At 40.7% G+C, this 19,800-nt stretch overlaps 1 protein-coding gene across 1 annotated transcript in view; it reads right to left on the bottom strand.

Annotated features, from left to right (window-relative positions):
* LOC146329346 (nidogen-1-like) overlaps positions 1–19,800 on the bottom strand; it is a 41,480-nt gene that overhangs the window by 20,573 nt on the left and 1,107 nt on the right. Inside the window, exons 2-4 of the mRNA XM_084714600.1 lie at positions 5,735–6,037; positions 1,635–1,864; positions 51–703 (exon numbers count right to left, since the gene is read on the bottom strand). Coding sequence (XP_084570726.1) covers positions 51–703; positions 1,635–1,864; positions 5,735–6,037 — 1,186 coding nt within the window. The remainder of the gene's footprint in view (positions 1–50; positions 704–1,634; positions 1,865–5,734; positions 6,038–19,800) is intronic.

Below are 19,800 nucleotides of genomic sequence, written 5' to 3'. Positions count from 1 at the left end.
ACTTGCTCTTAATCTTCGAACACAAAAGTTTTGATCTTTTTGTGATTTACCATTTACATCAAGGTCTTCGTCTTCGTCCACCACGACGATCTGGGGTTGATGGGGCCGGGAATGGGGCGGCACCGGTTGGACTGGTTCACGGTTGGTGTACCGTGGATCAACTGGATCTCGGTCAGGGTACCTCGGCTCGACCGGGGAGTATCTGGGCTCACTGGTGTCAGGCTGCCTTGGTTGCAAAGGTTCAGAGACAGGGTATCTGGTCTCGGTTCGTTCAGGGTATCTCGGCTCAGACGGGGTCGGGTGCCCTGGTTGAGCCCTCTCAGGGTCAGTGTACGACTGTGTGACAGTGTCAGATTCGGGGTGTTCTGGTTCCAGCTGGCTTGGCTCTCCATAAACAGGCTTGACAGTTTGAGGTTCGCCGTATCCTGGTGTGACGGTGTCAGATTCGGGGTACCTGGGTTGGTACTCAGCGGGAGCCTCCGTTGGGACCTCCCGGTTTTCTTCCAGCACTACCTGAGGTTCAGAGGTTGAGAAGTCTACCTCCTGTTGCTCACCAGGTTGCCTTGGCAACACAGTCACGGGAGGTTGAGTGGCATCCTGCTCCTCAGGTTCGCTAAAGACCAATCCTGGTGTGATGGCAGCAAAGAATGGCGAGGAGCCGATCTCGTAAACCCACACTCCTTTTTGTCCTGAGGTTGTTTTTCTAATGGGACAGAGGAAGGAAGGAATGTCTGTCTTAATGAAAGGACACTGGCTAATCTTTAAAAGTGGATCGTCCCTCCCCATCACATCTATGTTCTTTACACTGATAACATTACACTCGCCGGAGACGTCCTGCCCGCTGTTTTTTGATATCTCCCCCTTGTGGTGATTTATTTTTTATCCCCAGTTTGGACACATGTTATCCCTGCTCCTGTTCAGACGGAGGCGCCTGAGTAGAACGAGTCATAAGTGAAACTAAATCTGACATGTTAGAGTGGTGATGACGACTTCACCTCACACTCTGAATGAAACAACCGATCACTGCAACTTTTACACAAATGTGTAAAAGTTTCTGTTCCTGCAATTTCCTGCATAAAAGACACCTAAAAACATTGTGAAATCCTGGAGGGGCTGACGAGGGCTGCACGATTTGGTAAAATAAATAAAATCCTGTTGTGATTATTCTGACTTAAATTGCGATTGCATCACAATTTTCATGTTCATGGAAAAAAAGACTATTAAAATTGTGATGATGTGATATTTATTAAGGTCTGATACCAAACAAACGTTTTCTTTCATCTGAAGAAGATTTTAAGTTCAGCTGATCTCTGCAGCATTTACAGAACCTCATTATGATGCTGTTTTCTCACATTTTTCTTTTTCAAACAATTGCGATTTTGTTCTGGTTCTACGATTTGGATATTGCCCATGGCCATATTGCGATTTTATTGGGATTGAATTGAACTGTGCAGCCCTACAGGACACAACAAAGAAGTTCACGTCGTGATGTGTTTAATGTCCACACAGGCCGCCTCTGTCTTGAGTCAAATCATTGTAAAAGTCGTAACATGTAAACAACTTTTTGCGTATCTTATATTTTCAAACACAAAACAAACATCAGCAGGTGTAAAACAAAGATATCAGATTCATACTCAGTCAGTTCCCTGATGGAGGGCTCTTCATCGGTGGTGGCCCGGAAGTACGTCCCTGATTTGGTGCCCCAGAACCAGCCCGACACCTCGCCTTCGTTGAAGCCAGCCTCCAGGAGCTTAGTCTCGCCCCCTACTGACGTGGAGACAAACTGCAGGCCGTCTCTGGGGTACAGGAGGATGGCGCAGGAGGACGACGCCATGAAGGCCACAACCAACTGGAAAGTGTTTCTCTGGAAGAACAAAAGGAGACGTCAAGCGTTAGTCTAGAACAAACTAGATCGAACTGTTAGGACATTTGTTGGGACAACAGCAGACCGACTCGTACCACCTGTACCTGAGCAGGCTGGCTGAGAGGACAGTCGAGGTCTGCATGGACACATCCCACCTACTCTCAGTGGAGTTTTAGACACTCCGTTCTGATCGGAGGTGAAGACACCCCAAGATTAAAACCAACAGGGCAAAAAACTCATTTATTCACATTTCTTATAACTGAATTAAAGGCGGTGCTGTAGTGATTCTGGAGAAATAAAAAGGACTAGATCAGCTGTCAGCAACCTTTACTATCAAAAGACTAAAAGAGAAAACGAAAAGTCTGTCTGGAGCAGCAACTGTTAAAGGGATAGTTCACACAAAAATGAAGTTTCAGTCATTACCTCCTCACCCTCATGCTGATTGAAGGCCAGGTTTAGTTTTTTAGTCCACAAAAAAAACTGCTGGAGTTTGACAGAAAAAAAGTGCTACAGAATCTCCCAAACAATGAAAGTGAATGGTGACTAGTTAAAAATCAACGGGGGGAAATAATGCCTCCATACTGCTCTTCTGGTGTAATCCAAGTCTCCTAAAGCCCCAACAGGCCAAGATGACTTGAAATATATTTGCACCATGATTTTAGTCTGAATCTTCACTGTAGATCTTTAGCTTGGAGCCACGATTATGTAAACGTGACGCCATACTGGGGCTGTTTTTATCATCCAGAGCTAGCCTACAGAGACTCGAGACTAGCAACCCGCAAAATTTAAAAGACAAGGTATCAATCTTCATTGAAGATTTTTTTTTTTTTTGATTTGATGTATACACTACATGTAAGAATCACTGTTGGCCTGCAATAATGATAAAAGGTTTTTAAAGTAGAAAAGTTATTTATTTCTATATTTTTTTGTTAAAGCCGCAGGGAGCCACTGGAGAGAGACAAAAGAACTGCATGTGGCCCCGGAGCCACAGGTTTCAGACCCCTGGACTGGAGGTACGTTCTGTTACTTTTATGATATCAGTTGGTTTGTATAGTTATTGATCTTCTCTTTAATCCTGGACTGGACTGTGATGATATTAGATTGTTGTTGTTCATGTCTGATGTGCTTTTAATGATTCTGTATGTTTCTGTGCTGAACCACAAATCACAATAAGAGCAGCATCCAAATCCAAATCCACAGAACCACACTGTAAAAATGAAAGTTCAGAAGTTCAGAAAACTCAAAACAAAAAGTTTTGATCCTGACACAGATTCTTAAGTTTTACCAACTACTGATATTTTGTTGTGAAAATTTCCTTTTTTACTTTAGATGAACTTAAAGCTTTGAATTGTAGAAACTCAAAATTTTAACATTGAATGAAGTTACTCAATATTTGGTTTAAATACAACGTTTTTCATATTTTAAATTAAAACCATTCAATTTTTCAGGCACTACAAAAAAATCGACTAATCGGCTTCACAGCTCACTGTGGACAATTTTTCATTTTATTTATTTATTTATTTAGTTTCTAAAACTTAAAGATTCATTTCTATTTACAGTGGGAAAGTAAATGATCTGAACTAAACATGTTAGCAAAACTTTTTAAAGTTTATTTCAAAAACTCAAAAATCTGTTGCCTTAAATTTTTTAAAAGTTTTCTCAACTTTTTTTTCAGTGCAGAACAAAATTTCAGTTTTTTGCAAAAGGGAAAATGAGGTACTGTAGAGCTGCAGAGACGTCCAGAACCAAAAACTTTGTTCTCCAGATGAAAGGAAACATGTTTGTTTAATTCAGACATCATTTTTCCACTGAACATTAAAACTGTGACGTAAAACTGATCATTTCCACTAATTGTATCAGAATTTCAGTCAAAATAATCGCAATATGTTTTTGTTTTTTTTACCAGATCAGAAGAAAACTGGAGGATTACAGAATTCTGACAAGAAGCAGAAAGTAAATGAATGTAGACGTTCTGACGTTCTGACGTTCTGACGTTCTGACACGTGTTTTAGCGGAGCAGCTGGAGAACTGTGTGTGTGGACGACAGTGAACAGGTCGTGACTCCGAGGCTGGAGGACGTGATGGCGCGACCACATGTTGGATCTGTGACTTATGATGAAAAATGAGGTGAAGTGAGACAGAAAAGAAATGAACGAGGGTCTCTGCAAACTCCATCATATCCAACTTTCACCAAAGAAAACATGAGGTCATTTATCTTCAAGTGGACTTTTACTTTTAGAGCAAACAGCATCTGGAGCGCAAAGAAATCATCCTGCAAATATGAAACACTTTATTCTGATGCTGATAAAAGTCCATTTTTATTTTATTTGATCTTTTTTTGAGCTGCTGGACAAACTTGTACCATCAAAAGTAAAAGTAGGAAACAATATGAATGCAGGACCATAATTCTTCAACCTTGCCTCTTTGTTTCTTTGTTTCTTTGTTTCTTTGTTTTACCTTCAGGTCTGTGCCGACTCTGCCTCTCTGGGACTCTTCTGGTGAACACCAGTGATAATTACAGGTTGATCCTCTGACATTAAACTGCAGCATGTGGCGACACATTTAGAGAACCAAACATTTCTGGGATATAAATCATGAATTGTCCTTCACATTTTTGAACTCAAGTTGCTCTCTTAATTAATACTGTGGACTTGCACACCCTTTGTCTTATAATTTACACATTCCCACAAAAGTTTGAGCAGCTCACTTCACTTGTTTAACTCATATTTGGACATATTGTTTCTACTTTTTTATTTTTCTGTATATTTTTTTTATGTTATTTCCATTTTTAAAATTTTCAATTTTTGACTCCCACCCAAAAAAAAACTAAAAAAAAAAACAAAAACTGAAGAGTTTCCCATCAGCTGACTTTGTTGCAGCATGTTAGCATCGTCAGGATGAGCAGCAGGAAGGAAACAAAGGCTACATCCACACTACTACGTTTCCATGCAGACGGACGTTTCAGGAAGAATTTCCATTCACAGACACCGGTCGTCCACCTGACTGTGTAAACAGGAAGCAGTCAACAGGACAAAAGTCATGTGACAGGGAAATGTGACTGATCCAGAATCCTCCCAGAGACATGAGCTGGTGTGGTGAAGACAGGAGCAGCAGGCTAACCAAAGCTAACAGCTAACAAACAGTAGTAAACTTTCAAACACTGGTGCATCACTTACACACACACACACACACACACACACACACACATTTATGACTTAAGAAATTTAATCCAGATGCATTAGTGGTTTTCTAGTTTGTCTCATTCAGGTAATAAATACAACGTCCATGCTAACTTCATAAATAGCCATTAGCTTCATTAGCCATGTTGTTGCAGCTCTCAGTGGCTCAAAACTGAATCAGTCTCAGTTTCTGCCAGTCCAGACTAAAACACAAACCCCAGAGTGTTAAAACTAAAACGGGGACTAGCAGCGTTTCCAGACATCTCTGTTTTATGTCGCAAAGTGTTAGTGTTTTAAAACAAAAACGTTGTAGCGTCGATGTAGCCAAAGTCTAGTTTTACCAAAAAAAAAAAAACAGAACACATAAAGACTTGAAATGTCTACAGTCTGAGTGGGACTGATCTCTAGTGGACAAACTATATCAAATATAAAAACTCGGGATGGAAACGATGAATTGATGATAGATCAATTGGCCGTTAAGCAGTCAAATAAAATTTAATCGACCCAATATCAAAGATCTATAAGTGTTTAATGTGTAGACTTTCATGTCTTTAAATGTTTCAGAAACTCTATATGTTGCTTTGATTGACAGAAAAAAAACAAAGCAATTTTAGCAATGAATCATTTCATTGATTACTGTTACCACTGATCGATTACAATTTGCAACCCAAATAAAAACACAGTCCCTCACCTTAGCGTCCAGTCCGTCTCCTCGTCCATTCGTCCCCTGGGCGGCCATGTTCTCCCAGGTGACCACGAGGGCGCTGGTTGGGTCCACCCCGTCGTCTCTGGGGAAGGCTCGCCTGACGTGCTCTGCGGCTCGGCTCAGGACGTCCGGGCTGCTGTCCTCTCTGAAGAAGACCTTCCCCTGTCCGTCGCTGTTGTCCAGGTCTCCCAGCAGGGCGGCGATCATTTTGAAACTGGCGGGCATCTTCCCCAGGTACTCGACCTCAGACGGAGGCTCGGCGACAGACACAAATCCATTCGTGTTGATCTGGAACAGAAGGCAGATATGATTTGTTTATTAATGAGGGACCTACAGTTTGTTCTTTGTCCTCTAGATTCAGAACCAAGACAAACCAAAATAAGCAGAAAGTTGTTTACCTGCATGGTTTGTGTCACTTTTGAAAGAATCAGAATCGCTGCACATTAAAGCTGCAACTAATGATTATTGTCATAGTCGATTATTTTCTCGATTAATGTTGATCATTGTTTCCCAAAGTCCAAGATGACGTCCTCACATGTCTTGAATTTTTGAGAATTTTTACTTTTTTGCTCAAAAATTACTCAAATCGATTAATGGATTTTCAAAATAGTTGGCAATTAATTTAATCGTCGATTAATAATCGATTAATGGTTGCAGCTGTGATTTTAAGTGCTGTAGGCACTGAGTAATAGAAGTTTGAACAGTGAGACAGAAGGTTTGCAAACAGATTCCTGCAGATGATTAGATGGAAAACACAAAGGAACCGCAGCATTTAGGCTGAACAAGCTTGAAAAAATATCTGATCAGAATTATTTTGACTGATATTACGTCTGCGATATGATTTGCGACGTTAGCAGGAATGCTAATTTTGACATCATTATTCTCATTTTCATTTAAAACAGATCATTATGGTGATTTTTGCAGGGATCTGTGCCAAACGAAGATGTTTTATTATTGACTGCTGGAGGCCGTCATCCGGTCGCCTCTGCTCCACGTCCTGTTTTTGGATTGGCTGAGAGTTAGCAGAGTCAGGCGCTGCCAAGACGGTGACAGCCGCCATTTTGATAACAAGATATCACCAATTTCTACATGCTAACTTGAGTTATGACAGATTGTGACATTTGTTTACCGACGTGATAGGAGTAAATATTTTACTGGGTTGGGTTGGTCGCCAATATTTAGGTGGTGGACTTTCCTACACAGTTTGACTGATTATTGATCTGCTGGGAGTGTGGACCAGCCTTGACCATGAAGAAAGGGACATAATCCACATGTGATTTGTTCTTTTCTTTTAAAAATCTGAATGTTTGAGAGAGGACAGGACAGAGGACGGTTCGTCAGCTGGGTTTGTTCCTGATCCTGCAGCTCTGCTCGCTTTGTCGCCCACAGGAATTCCTCACAACAACCTCCCGTTCACTCTGAAAGAAAAGGATCTTTTTAACCTCATTAACTCAAATCCGCCTCACAGTGAACTGCAGCAGAGACGCCTCGGTTCCTGTTTGAGCCCAGAACACCGTGAACTGTGGCCATGAAGTGTGGAGACTAAACAGCTTCAGTTGACGTCTCAATGAGAACTCAGCTGCTTCAGTTTCTCCAGAATCTCACAAAGTTCACACGAGAAATTTCTTTTTCTAAAACAATTTTCTGTCATTTCTCTCAAACAATATGAGAACAGCGCCTGTAATCTCAAGACTGGAGACACATCTCAGTCCTCACTTTCATTCAAAAGCATGAACTTGTGGAATGTGTACGCTATATTTAGAATATTTTCCCTGCTTTACCTGACCATCAGACAGCTTCTTCTGACGGGAAACTGCTGTTTTACGAGCCAAATATCCTTCTCTCCAAAGCCACAAGACTCCTTGGACAAAAACAGTCATTTAACCCTGCAGAACACAGGACACTGTTCTACCGCCTCATACAACCCCGCTTCAAAAAATATGAACTGTCCCTTTAAGAATTAAAAGATAATTAAGAATAATAAAAGAAGATTAAGTAAAAACACAAAGGGTCAACCCAACAATAATCAAAATACAGCTACAGTATCATTAACAAAGTAGGCATATATAAAATATTAAATCTTTAATTTATCTGCTGATTTCTTTCTTTATTAACTGTTTAGTTTTGTCAAAATTCTCATCACACTTTCCAAGAAGAGAAGAAGACGTCTTTAATTGTTTTTCTTTAAACGGGCTTAAAAACAACAGTTTCAGTTTTTTTCAGTGATATGAAAGAGAAAAAAGCAGCAAATCTTCACATCTGAGACGCTGCAACTGCATGAAAAGAATGAAGCGATTATCAAACAGTTCCAGGTTCATTTTCATGTTGATTGAACACAATATCAATCTGTGAACAGAAAACAGAGAAAAAGAGAAATAAGCCAAACAAACGTTGACACACGGCGTCGTAGTTCAGAGGATGATTGTCGACGTGACACAAAGGAGCTGATGATAATGTGACTGTGAGTTCATGAATGTGATGAAGAGTCTTTGTTCAGCCGACGCCCACAGACACACACAATGAAAGACATAACACACACACACACACACACACACACACACACACACACACACACTAAGAGGCATTAAAGGTTGTGTGTTCTGAGTTTGTCACACCACAGAAACACGTCACTTCATATTGTGTGATATTTCACTCCAGTGAAGTTTAATTTCAATCTGCAATATTAATCTGTTTTTACGTTTCCTCTTCTTTAAACTGTTTCCTGTTCGAGTTTTGGAGGTACTGCATAGAAAGTCCGAGGAACAAGGGGTCAGCAGGGGCCCGCGGTCTGAGGCCCCCCTGCTGCCGGGCTTGATAAAGGAGCAATTCGTTCAAACGAGACACCAAAGGCTGCAGTTTAACCCTGAGGGCTGCTCTCAGGTCAGTTCTGCTGACTGTGAAAATGACATCGTTAGCAACATGCTAATAGAGTTAAAACAGGTCCGTAATGACGTCCTGCGAGGTGGACACGTCTGTCTCCAGCTGGATTTATGCTTGTCATAAAACATTAGAACTCTTTTTGAATCAAAGGACAACAGCTGATGCACGATCAGTAATCAGTTCTGTAGTGATGGATGAAGTTGGACGGTTTGGTCACGTCACTGATCTTACTACCATCATCGACAACATTATCCTGAATCCAGATTTCATCATTTTTGGACCAACTCGCTCTACGATCTGCCTCCTGCGTTGACCTTTGCTGGTCTGCAGCAGGTTGCCAGGTTTGTGTGCAGTGCACCAGAAAAATTAAAACAAAACAAAAACGCTTCCAAGTCAAGTCCTTTCAGGTCCTCTGTCTCAAGTCTCAAGTCATGACCACCAAGTCAAAGTCCAGTCCAGTCTTTTTTCAGTGTTAGTCCTTAAATTTGCAGCATAATGCTGACTGGTGTCACATGACCTCTGTTAATATCCCATCAGCCAGTGCACTCATCCACACTGAGCAACATACAGGCTCATGTTATACATTATTTACTGAAGGATTGTGGGACTGTGTTTCCCAGAATTCCACACATATCCAGCTGGTTAATGTGTAGCTGCGGACCAGGAGGCCTTTCAGTTCAGACAACCAGCCATCAGACTGAGGACAGACCGGACAGGAGACGCCGGAGACGGATCACCAAACGACTGAAAATACCACGAGAACCAAGAGGACTGAAATCAGAACAGATGTGTCACGAAGCTCCACAGACACATCATGTCTGACTGCGTCGAAGCTAAATAAGAGAAAACATTTAACAAATTTATGAGCTTCTTCTGCTTCGGCTCCATAATACAGAAATACAATATTTCATATCAATCATATGCAGATGACACACAGTTATACATTTCTGTTTCCACCAGTAAACAATCAAGTGCATCACAGACATCAGATTGTCAAAAAAAACGTCTGTTAGTGGGACCAAAAGCTTTGAGGCGTCTTCATCTTCGGTGCAAAACTTCAGTGTGATTTTAGACGCTGTTCTGAACTTCCAGAAGCACATCTCTAATACTTCTAAGACACAAACGTCTCAGGATGTCTCTTGTCTCAGTCAGACTCTGAAAAGCTGGTTCACGCTTTTATTTCCAGCAGACTGGATCAGATTGCTGCCAGAATCAGAACTCACTGAAAACAGACCAGAGATCCCTGAGATCATCAAACCAACTTCTCCTCACTGCACCTAAAATCAGCTCGCAGGCTTTTCAGTCATTCTTCTTCTCCTCAACATGAACTACAGTCTGTTACAACAGCGTGACAAGTTATACCTGATAATATTATTGATCAGTTCAGATATTTCTGAAATCATCTTTAAAAACTAAAACTAAAACTAAAACTTAAACTCTGTGAATGTACTGTACAGCTTCTTATCACATTAATGTTAGCTAATGTTAGCTAGCAGGTTAGCTGTTCATGTTTATCCATATTTACATGACTGGGAGGAGTCTTGCTCTACTGTTGATGTCCAGCGTGATGACAGAGACGCTGGAAATGCAGATTTGTTTATTTGTTGTGTTGCATGTAGTTTAAAAACAGAACAGACCGAAATGTCTGTGGTATAATTCCTGCTCTGAAAACACTCGTCTAATCTTCATCAGGAAACATCTTTATCATTTAAACATGAAGTCAGGAGAGGAGAGTCATCCTCCATCCACTGTGAGCTGGTGTTTGTCTCCAGACATAAACTGTGTATCTTACAGTCATCCATCTCATCATGTCCCCATGTCCATTCAACCAGGCAGAGACACAACAGCTGTTCTGAGCAGAGACGCCTTCATGCAGCTAAAACCTCCTCATCTTTAACAGGTGAGAACATCATGTAGGAGGTAAGAAGAAATGTACAATGCCAGTTAACTCTAAGATGTTATGCAGCTGCCCCCTAGTCTGGGCTGCAGGCCCATCAGACAGCAGCCTCTCTCACCCAGAACAAATACCATAAAACTAACACAGTCTGTCCGTGTTTTGATATAGAAAACAAAAAGAAGGTTGAATGTAGGCTGTGACAGAATAAACTGGTTAAAGTTAGCCACGGTGTGTGGCAGCTGACGTCAGACGTGAACGACGCCGATTGCCTGCAGGTACAGTGATCCCTTTCAGTCTGAAAAGTTCAAGCATTTAGTCAGTAGTTGTCATGTTTTGTAGGACAACGTGTAGTGTTCATGTTGCAGAGTGCAAAGTGCGTTCAACTCCTACTGTTTGTTACATAGAGGGAAGCTTGACAAGAAAAATGTGGGGCTGTGATCGACAGGTTTAGATATGTTAACGAGAGACGGGTTTGGGTCTGTTTCTGACAGAATTTTGGCCTTTTTGGGTTCAACTTTTCAGGCCAGATAAAAGTTCTACTTCAGATGACTCTTAATACACACAGTATGTTTTCAGACAGTGTTTTTATAAAACTATATATTGTGCTCAATTTTAACTGCTTTCTGAGTGTTTTCTTAATGTTAGAGTTAGTTGACTAGTCTAAATTAAAGTTTGCATTTAATCGACATTAGTAACCAGGAACGTCTCTACTGTCTACTCACAAAAAGTAGTCGACTAGTCAACTAGTTGACATGTCGTGGGAGATATGTCATATTTTTTTTCACCCAATAACAATCATAAATTCTCATCTAAATGGTCTCAAACAGAGCAGGAGTCCTTCCTTCTCTAAGTAACTTAAATTCTGCTAAAACCACAGATGTACAGCCAGTCGACTATTCTGCGAAATCCCTTGTTCACTTTCTTATTCTGGATCAGTTCAGTGCTCTGAACTGATCTGATTCAAACAGCTGAGGCTGATGGGTATTGCAGTGTTTAGAGTCGTCCTGCTGCCTGTTGAGAAGCAGCAGATTTATCCCTAACCAGGAGGAAATGACTCTACCTGAGCAGAGGAGATGCAGGTACATCATAAATCTCTCCAGAGGTCAGAGGTCAGAGCCTCGGCACTCGGAGTCTGAGAGCAGATGAAATCGGAGCCGAGGAGGAAAGCCGTCCTGCTCCACTGCCTCTGTAAAGCCCCGGAGGGTCTCGGCAGAGACGTCTCTTCGAGGGGAGCTTTTGACCGCAGAGACTTCCTCCAGAGTAAACGCATGAATGGCAGCAGCATGTGGGTGAAAGGCCGGAGTCTGTGTTCTCCCAGCAGGTATCTGACTTCAGAGAAGACGCCTGCAGAGCTGAAGACACTCGAGCTCCATCACGCAGCAGACAGGAAATCTTTTGTCTCAGAAGAACAAGCTGACAACACTCATAAGTTAACAGGTTGAGCGAGACAGGACTGAATTTTCATTTTTGGGTGAACTGGTCCTTTAAGAAATACATGCTTCCCTTGACATAAACGCTATAGATGTGGTGTCCCCTTTTAAATTTCTATTCCAGCCCAGAATAACTGTTCTGTATGTCTGGTTCACATTAATCTAGTGGTGAAACTAATGATTATTTTCCTAGTATTTTCTCAATTAACTGATTAACAGTTGTTTGTTTTAAAATGTCAGAAAATGGTGAAAAATGCCAATCAGTGTTTCCCAAAGTTCAAGATGACGTCCTCAATGTCTTTAAATGAATTTTTTACATTTCTTTACTATTTATGTGATTGCTTTTGTCATTTTGTTTCGTTGGTCTTTTAAAGGGAATTCTGATGTTTTCTTCATGTGTTTCTCTGCTCCTGTAAAACTCTTTTTAACCGTCTCATGTCTGAATGCTAATATCTAAATAAACTTCCTTTCCTCGCCTGAAGTCTCTGCTGCATATTTGTGATAGTTTGAGCAGTAAATGGCCTGTTGTCAGTACATGTAATAATACATGTACTGTGTGAGGACCTGCAGCAGTGAGATCACATGTCCTCCTCTGTGGAAACTGACATCACACATGTCCGACCCCTGAGATCATCATTATCAGCGTGAGAACAGCGGAGGGAGGAAACACGCTGAGCGCTGCCATCTGGTTTTGGAGGACAGATGCATTGCATCTATACGTTCCAGATGTGTCGACCCTGCGAGGACGCTCCGCTTCCTGTCGAGGACGGGGCGTAGGACTGGAAAGCCCTTGGAGCGGCAGGCGGCGGCTGGAGACGAGCCAGCAGATCTGATATTACCGTCCAGTCTGCCTCGTTTTAGAACATGACGTCACTTTGAATGCAAAAGAAAGGCTGAAAAGTGCCACTGATAATTACTGAGGAACCACACAGTGACAGGATGTCACTCATTCTGAGGGGGGTGGGACTTAAAAGAGGGGGCGGGTTCTTTATGGACTGCAGACTCACAGCAACCAATTAGAGCCTCACACTGTGGGAAAATACAGCAGAGAAGACAAACAATAGTCCTCACTGAACCAAACACCAGAGTCTAATTTTAGACACCATGCCGCTGTTTTGATCGATGTGCTGCGGTCAAATCGTCGAGTCATGACCTGAGTGCTCACACCGCACACGTAAAAACACCCATCAGCCCCCAGCCAACATTCTGGCTATCGACAACGCAGCCGGGTACCGAAATCCGACTCCAACATGGCACCAGTTCTCATACGAGCGGCACCTGCCGGACTGAATCACTGCACAGATTAAAGTGTCTCATGTCAGTCCCACACCCCTGCTGCCATGCTATTGGTTGAAACAGTTTCCCTGTGATGTGGACGTTACAGACGAATCACCAAACTAACATTACAGTAACTTCCTCTACACGGTTCTGTCAGCAGGTAGCCTTCTGTTAGCTCCTAACTGCCTTAAACATGCCGAGAACGTCGAGCTCAACTGTCCAAAACGTCACAGACATGTTTGTGTGGTCACAGTGACCTTTGACCTCCAAATTCTAAATCAGTTCATCCCAGAGTCCAAGTGGAGGTTTGTACCAAGTTTGAAGAAATCCCATCAAAGCGTTCTTAAGATATTGTTAATGAGAACTCGACGGACAGAGAACCCAAGAACATGAGGCTCTTTATGCTACGATCATCCAGAACTTTGAAAGTCATGTTTAATGTCAAGAAAATAAATGGAAAGTTTGTGTCCATGTACACAAATCTGTTGATTAATTTGTGACCGTTTCTGCGTCTTGTTCACTTGTGTTTTGAGCTGATTCAGATCAAACCTGTAGAGGTGCAGGAGGAGGAGCAAAAACACTCCTGTACGCCGTCTTCTGCACTTTCAGTCAAAGGTTGAATAACAACGTTTCACTGCAACGATGTTCATCAAAAACTGATGAAGGTTGTTGTCTGGAAAAGTGCAGAAGACAGTGTGCAGGAAACTTTTGATAACTTTGGCCTCCCTTATCAGAAAATTATTCTCATCAGATTACAGTATCTTGTTCGCTACAGAAACTTGAATCGGTTTTCTCAGATCACTCTGTGGACCGCAGTGTTGGACGGAGGGATTCAGACCAAATAATATGGCAGCTCGTGGGGTAAAACCAACAGGAGCCGTATATTTCCTGTCCCGTCTGTGAACCGAACCCCAATGTTTAACTGATTTATCCTCCAGCAACAGACTGGTCAGAATGAAATGACCTGCACGATGTCCCGTCAACTTCCCGTAGAGACTCTGAGTGATCTGTGTGGTCTGAAGCTTGTTTTAACAGGGGGGATGGAAAACAAATGGTGAAGTGACTGAAACAGAGAAGAAAAAAAAAAACTGTCGGCGTGGATTCATCAGGGTGCTGACGAGGTTCAGCAGCTTGTACAAGCTCCGGACAAATCAGTCAAAAAGACAAAAATATTCTGTCGGTGATGTTTCTATGTTGAATGGCATCAGGTTCATTCTCTCTCAGAGCTTCTGGACCAAAAATTAACACCTCAGTTTTGTCCTGGTTGAGCTGTAGAACGTTCTCTGCCGTCCATGACTTTATGTCTAAGATACGGTTAAAAAGATCATCAATCGACCCCGAGTCATCAGGAGACACGGCGATGTACAGCTGTGTATCATCAGCGTAACTACGGAAACTGACGCCGTGCCTCATGATGACGTCTCCGAGATTAAAAAGTGTCAGACCTAAAATTGAGTTTTGGGAGACGCCACAGTTCATTTGATCGCTTTCTGAGGAACATTCATTCATGCTGACATAAAATTCTCTGTCAGAAAAATAAGATTCAAACCAGTTCAAGACAACCAGACTGTGACGTTTATCCAAAAGAACTGAGTGGACGCAGTGGTTGCTCGTATTTTTCAAAACTATGTGGAACATCATAAAACCACTAAACTGATTCAAACCAGAATTTGTCTGTAGATGTTAATCACTAAATTATTTCACTTAAAAGGAGGTGTAACCATGGCAAATAGTTTACAATAATAAGAACATCTTCATCTGAAAAGCTGTAAACTGTTTTGTAGAAGGATGTGGTGACGGACTCTAAGAGGCAGGAGGCGGGTTTTAATTAATAAATAACTTTACAGAGAATCTCAGCATCAATCAGGACAAACTGCTCCACTGTTTCCTCACAGGAAAACAGGGAAGTTTTTAGAGCTGGTTGTTGAACTGCTGGATCATTTCAGATACCTAAACTTTACATATCAGTGAGTGACTGGATACCCGACGGGATTGGTTCCTTAGGTTTATGATGTCATAAATCCAGCCTGAATGAATCTGTGGTTTTGAGATTTGTCTTCTAACACATGAAAAACACCACATGGACACATTAACAAGGTTGAAAACAGGATTCTCACAGGAGGCGTCTTTCAGACAGTATTACTGTGATCACAAAGCTCATTATCATTACGTGTTAGCATCACGTGTTAGCATCAGGATAACAGACTGAGCACTGATCAGTTCCTCCAGGAAGTTGTGATGCCGCAACAGTTAACACAAATTCAACCAATCCCTGTGATTTCTGCACGACTTCGCAATTTTTTCCAGTCAACACAACTTTTTTTTGCAAATGTAACCAATAATCATAACTTCCTGCAGTTCCACCAATCATAGCAGTCCCTCATGCAAACATCATACATGTATGTTTCAATGAACTGACTCAACTTTTTTTTGTTTGTTTGTTTTGTTTTTTAAATTTTGTGACAGATACAGAAAAGAACGCAAAGTTTGTTCATTTATCAAGCTTCTTTACACTTATATAGATTATATATTCTATAATTTTATGCTTTTTTTTTAGTTTGAGCCACAAAAAGATTTTCCTTTCTTGTGAAATTCCACTCAAGTGCACTCCTTCATTTACAAATAAAGCAGATTTTGTTGGAATTTTTGTCATTTCAAGTCTTTTAGGTGAGGTTACTCTTAAGACTCAGAACAAACTGCTGTTTTATTCTCACCGGAACAAAATTTTAACCGACCTTTTACATTTTTTTGCAATTATTATGAACACCAACAACATCATTGCAAAAAAAACACCTTAAAACATCATAATGTGTGTTTAGAAAAGCTGCTGTGAAATCGCAAGGACGCAACAATCCTCGAAAAAGCTGACAAATTCATTATATATATTAATTTTAAAAAAAACTGATGCAGGAATTGTTAAAAAACAAACAAACAAACAAAAATGCGTCACAATTCAAGAGCATACATTTTTTTTCTCCCACCCCTCACTGGTAGAGAAGAGTATGAAGCAGCTACACACTGTGATAGATTAATGCACTTTTTAAGTTTCTATCTTCTGTTATTTTTATGGCTTTTTACAAAATTCAAGCCTGTTCACGTTTTCAAGCACAAATTCTAAATGTGTAAAACACTGAGATGGAAACTCAAAGAGCAGATTAACCTATAAGGGGCCCGCTGGGTTAAATCACTGTTGTTGGGCCCCTATTGTCCACCTACACCCCCCCCACACACACACACAGGAACCAGCCTGCTTCTACCTCTGCAGCCTACTGTGCAGCTCTCTGTGTGTCAGTTACATAAGTTTATGTAAAGGTAGGGTCCCTGAACGCACCACAACGTTCCAGGACGTCGACATTTTGTGCTGGAAAACATCCAGAGCAGCAAAATAATGAGAAAATAAGGAAATCCAGCTGCAGGACACACAGCAGCACACGCTGACAGTGATGACTGAAGGGGATTCACACAGTTTTTAGGAAACTGTTGCATATTATGACTTGAAGAAAGTCTCCATGTGAGCTGTTGACACAGAGACCTTCTACAGATCATCAGGTCAAACTGCAGGACGCGCGTCAGGAGACGTTCTTCTGTAGTCGGACAAATTTGCATTCAATCAAAGTAAAAACTGATAAGAATGACTCCGGAGCTTTTGGGGGCCTCCGGGGTGTCGGGGGCCCCTGAGGGCGTCGTGCCCGTTTGGTAAACCGATGAGTTTTCACTTCATTATTTTCTTCTTTCACGCCTCAACACGATGAAACAGAGTCGGACTGAACCGGATGAAACAACAACAGAAGTTCAGCGAGATGGAAACAGGAGCAGACGTGTTTCACACCAAGTGTAAATGCTCTGATCTGGATTAGCTGTCACATGACCTGAGGAATGCATTCACAGCGTGTGTGTGTGTGTGTGCGTGTGTGTGTGTGTGTCTGTGTGTGTGTGTGTGTGTGTGTGTCTGTGTGTGTGTGTGTGCGTGTGTGTGTCTGTGTGTGTGTGTGTGCGTGTGTGTGTCTGTGTGTGTGTTTGTGTGTGTGTGTGTCTGTGTGTGTGTTTGTGTGTGTGTCGGCTTGATGAAAGGCTTATCTGTGTTGGCTTTTAATTGACTCACATTCCAGTCTCTGTTCTGTTCACACATTCACAGACAATCCAGCAGTTCACCATGTAACTGGGTACATTTACTCAACTACTGCACCTAAGTACTCATCTGAAGTACTTGTACTGTATGTACTTGAATCTTTTCTCTTCATAAAACTTCCTGCTTCTATCCCAGAAGAAAATATCGCACTTTCTCTTTCACTACATTTACCTGACAGTTGTAGTTACTTTAAAAAAAGTTTTTTTCTTTCAGACAAAACAAATGAAAAGTTTATAAAATATGATCTTTACTTATAAATTTAAATACCCAGCAGTTCATAAAAGTACAGCTGAAATGATCAGTCCATTAATCAAATTAATTAGCCACTATTTTGATAATTGTTTGTCATTTTTCTTGTAAAAACATTTCATGATTCCTGCTTCATAAATGTGAAGATGTGCTGCTTTTCCTTTGAGTGACACTAATCATTTTAATGTATCTGTCACTGTAGATTAATAATTAATCAACTGGTTGTTTGGTCTAGAAAATATCAGTAAATGGTGAAAATGTCCTCAAAATGTCAGATAGATATTCAGTTTAGAGCAACAATTAATCAATTACTAAATGAATCGGTATTTTGATGATCAATTCATTATTTCAAGTTGTTTTTTAAGAAAAAAGTCTAAATTCTCTGATTTCAGCCTCTAAAATGTGACAATCTTCTGGTTTCTCTCACAGTAAACTGAATGTGTTTGAGTTTTGGACAAAACAAGACATCTGGGGACGTCATCTTGGACACTGGGAAACATTGATCGACATTTTCTATCATTTTATGGAGAAAACAACTCGATTGATTAGTGGAGAAAATGATCGATGGATTGATCAGTGATGAAAAACAGTTACATTTACAATTGTTACAGGAAAGACTTGAAAAATAGGTCCAAACATGTGGAGTCCACAGCGTACGTATGACAAGATTGAGACAGGATTAATCAATCAATTAATCGAGAAAATAATCAAAAGTTTGATCAACAATGAAAATAATCATTAGTTGCAGTCTGATACAAAATAGTTCAAAAAATTCTTCAACTTAAACAACTAAAACAGTAAAATCCTGCTTTCATGAGTCGTAATCATCTAATCATATCATGTATACTGCTGTAACGGTCATATTTTTCTGCTTTGAGTACTTTTACTCTTGTACTTTTTACAGTTTTAGTACTTTTACAGTTTACAGTCTGAATACTTCATCCTCCTCCTCCTCCTCCTCCTCCTCCTCCTCCTCCTCCGCTCACACACCAACACTTCAACGTGTCACCATGAGACCACAAATCAAACAATCAGAGTCAGAGAGCAGCAGGACACACACACACACACACACACACACACACACACACACACACGACTCTTATTTTGTAAACAGTTAGAAAATGCTTGGAGGTGATTAAGAACCAATAGAAAAGCTTATCAGGTGTCAACAAACAGAACAGAGACAAAGCGCTCAGAGGCTGCAGTGACGAGACGATTCACTTATCAAACAAACCAATCAGGCGTGAGACAAATTTACATCTGAAATAACTGAAATAGTTGAAATAGTCGAGGTGGCAGCACAAATACAATTAATAAGTTGCTGAAAGAAGCTGATGTTTGGTTGAAGTTTGAGTCAAATGAAACGTTCAGGGCTCCCAGTTCTTCTCCAAAGTCAAATTCAAGAACTTTTCAAGGATTTTCAAGGTTTTCCAGAACCTTACAGCCGTGATTGATGACAGATTTATATACATACACTCAAAGTGACTGTTTCACCTCTTCATCACATTAAAATCAGACATTATTGAACTTTAAAAAACACCAATTTATCTTGCATGACAGAATTCAGTCACGTTTCTGTAAGTGAACTTGGCATCTGAAACAATTAGTCGATTGATTGATATTACATCAGTCATTCAGCATTTAGATTATTGATTAATCATTTTCAGTCAGTGCTTATGTAAAAAGTTAAAAAGTCACGTATTGATGTAATTTTATGTGAATCAATGCCATTAATGTTCATTCCAGTAACATGTTGTGTATTGTATGTTAGCTGGGGACCCCTGGAGGACGAGCTGACCGCATCAGTAGAGACCCTTTAAATAAACATCAAATCATCGCCACAAATCTCAGTCGAGTTTGATTTGATATTGGTTGATATTGATTTCTGGGACAGCGATTTATTTTTGTCACATTTCATTTGGTTGAAAACTCTGAAAAAACTTTGAACAAACAGTCAAACTTTGTCGAAAGTTTTGCTGAAGAACGGAGAGGCGTTCAGGGACTTTTTTTTTCCCTCTGAAAAATGAACTCAGATCGATCAAGAAATGATCAGAATTGTCAGTGATTCATTAATAATTGATTAACATGCAATGAATCATTGCAGGTCTAATTTCTTTGAACATTTTATGATATTAATAAATTATCTGAGAAAAAAATAGTACTCGATAGTTGTAGCCCTGCAGAAATT

This window comes from Lutjanus erythropterus, chromosome 3 (assembly GCF_056507025.1).
Source record: "Lutjanus erythropterus isolate fLutEry1 chromosome 3, fLutEry1.hap2, whole genome shotgun sequence".
In the NCBI taxonomy this organism is placed as follows: domain Eukaryota; kingdom Metazoa; phylum Chordata; class Actinopteri; order Lutjaniformes; family Lutjanidae; genus Lutjanus; species Lutjanus erythropterus.
The sequence above is the reverse complement of the archived record's forward strand: the minus strand, read 5'-3'. Positions and strand labels throughout refer to the sequence as shown.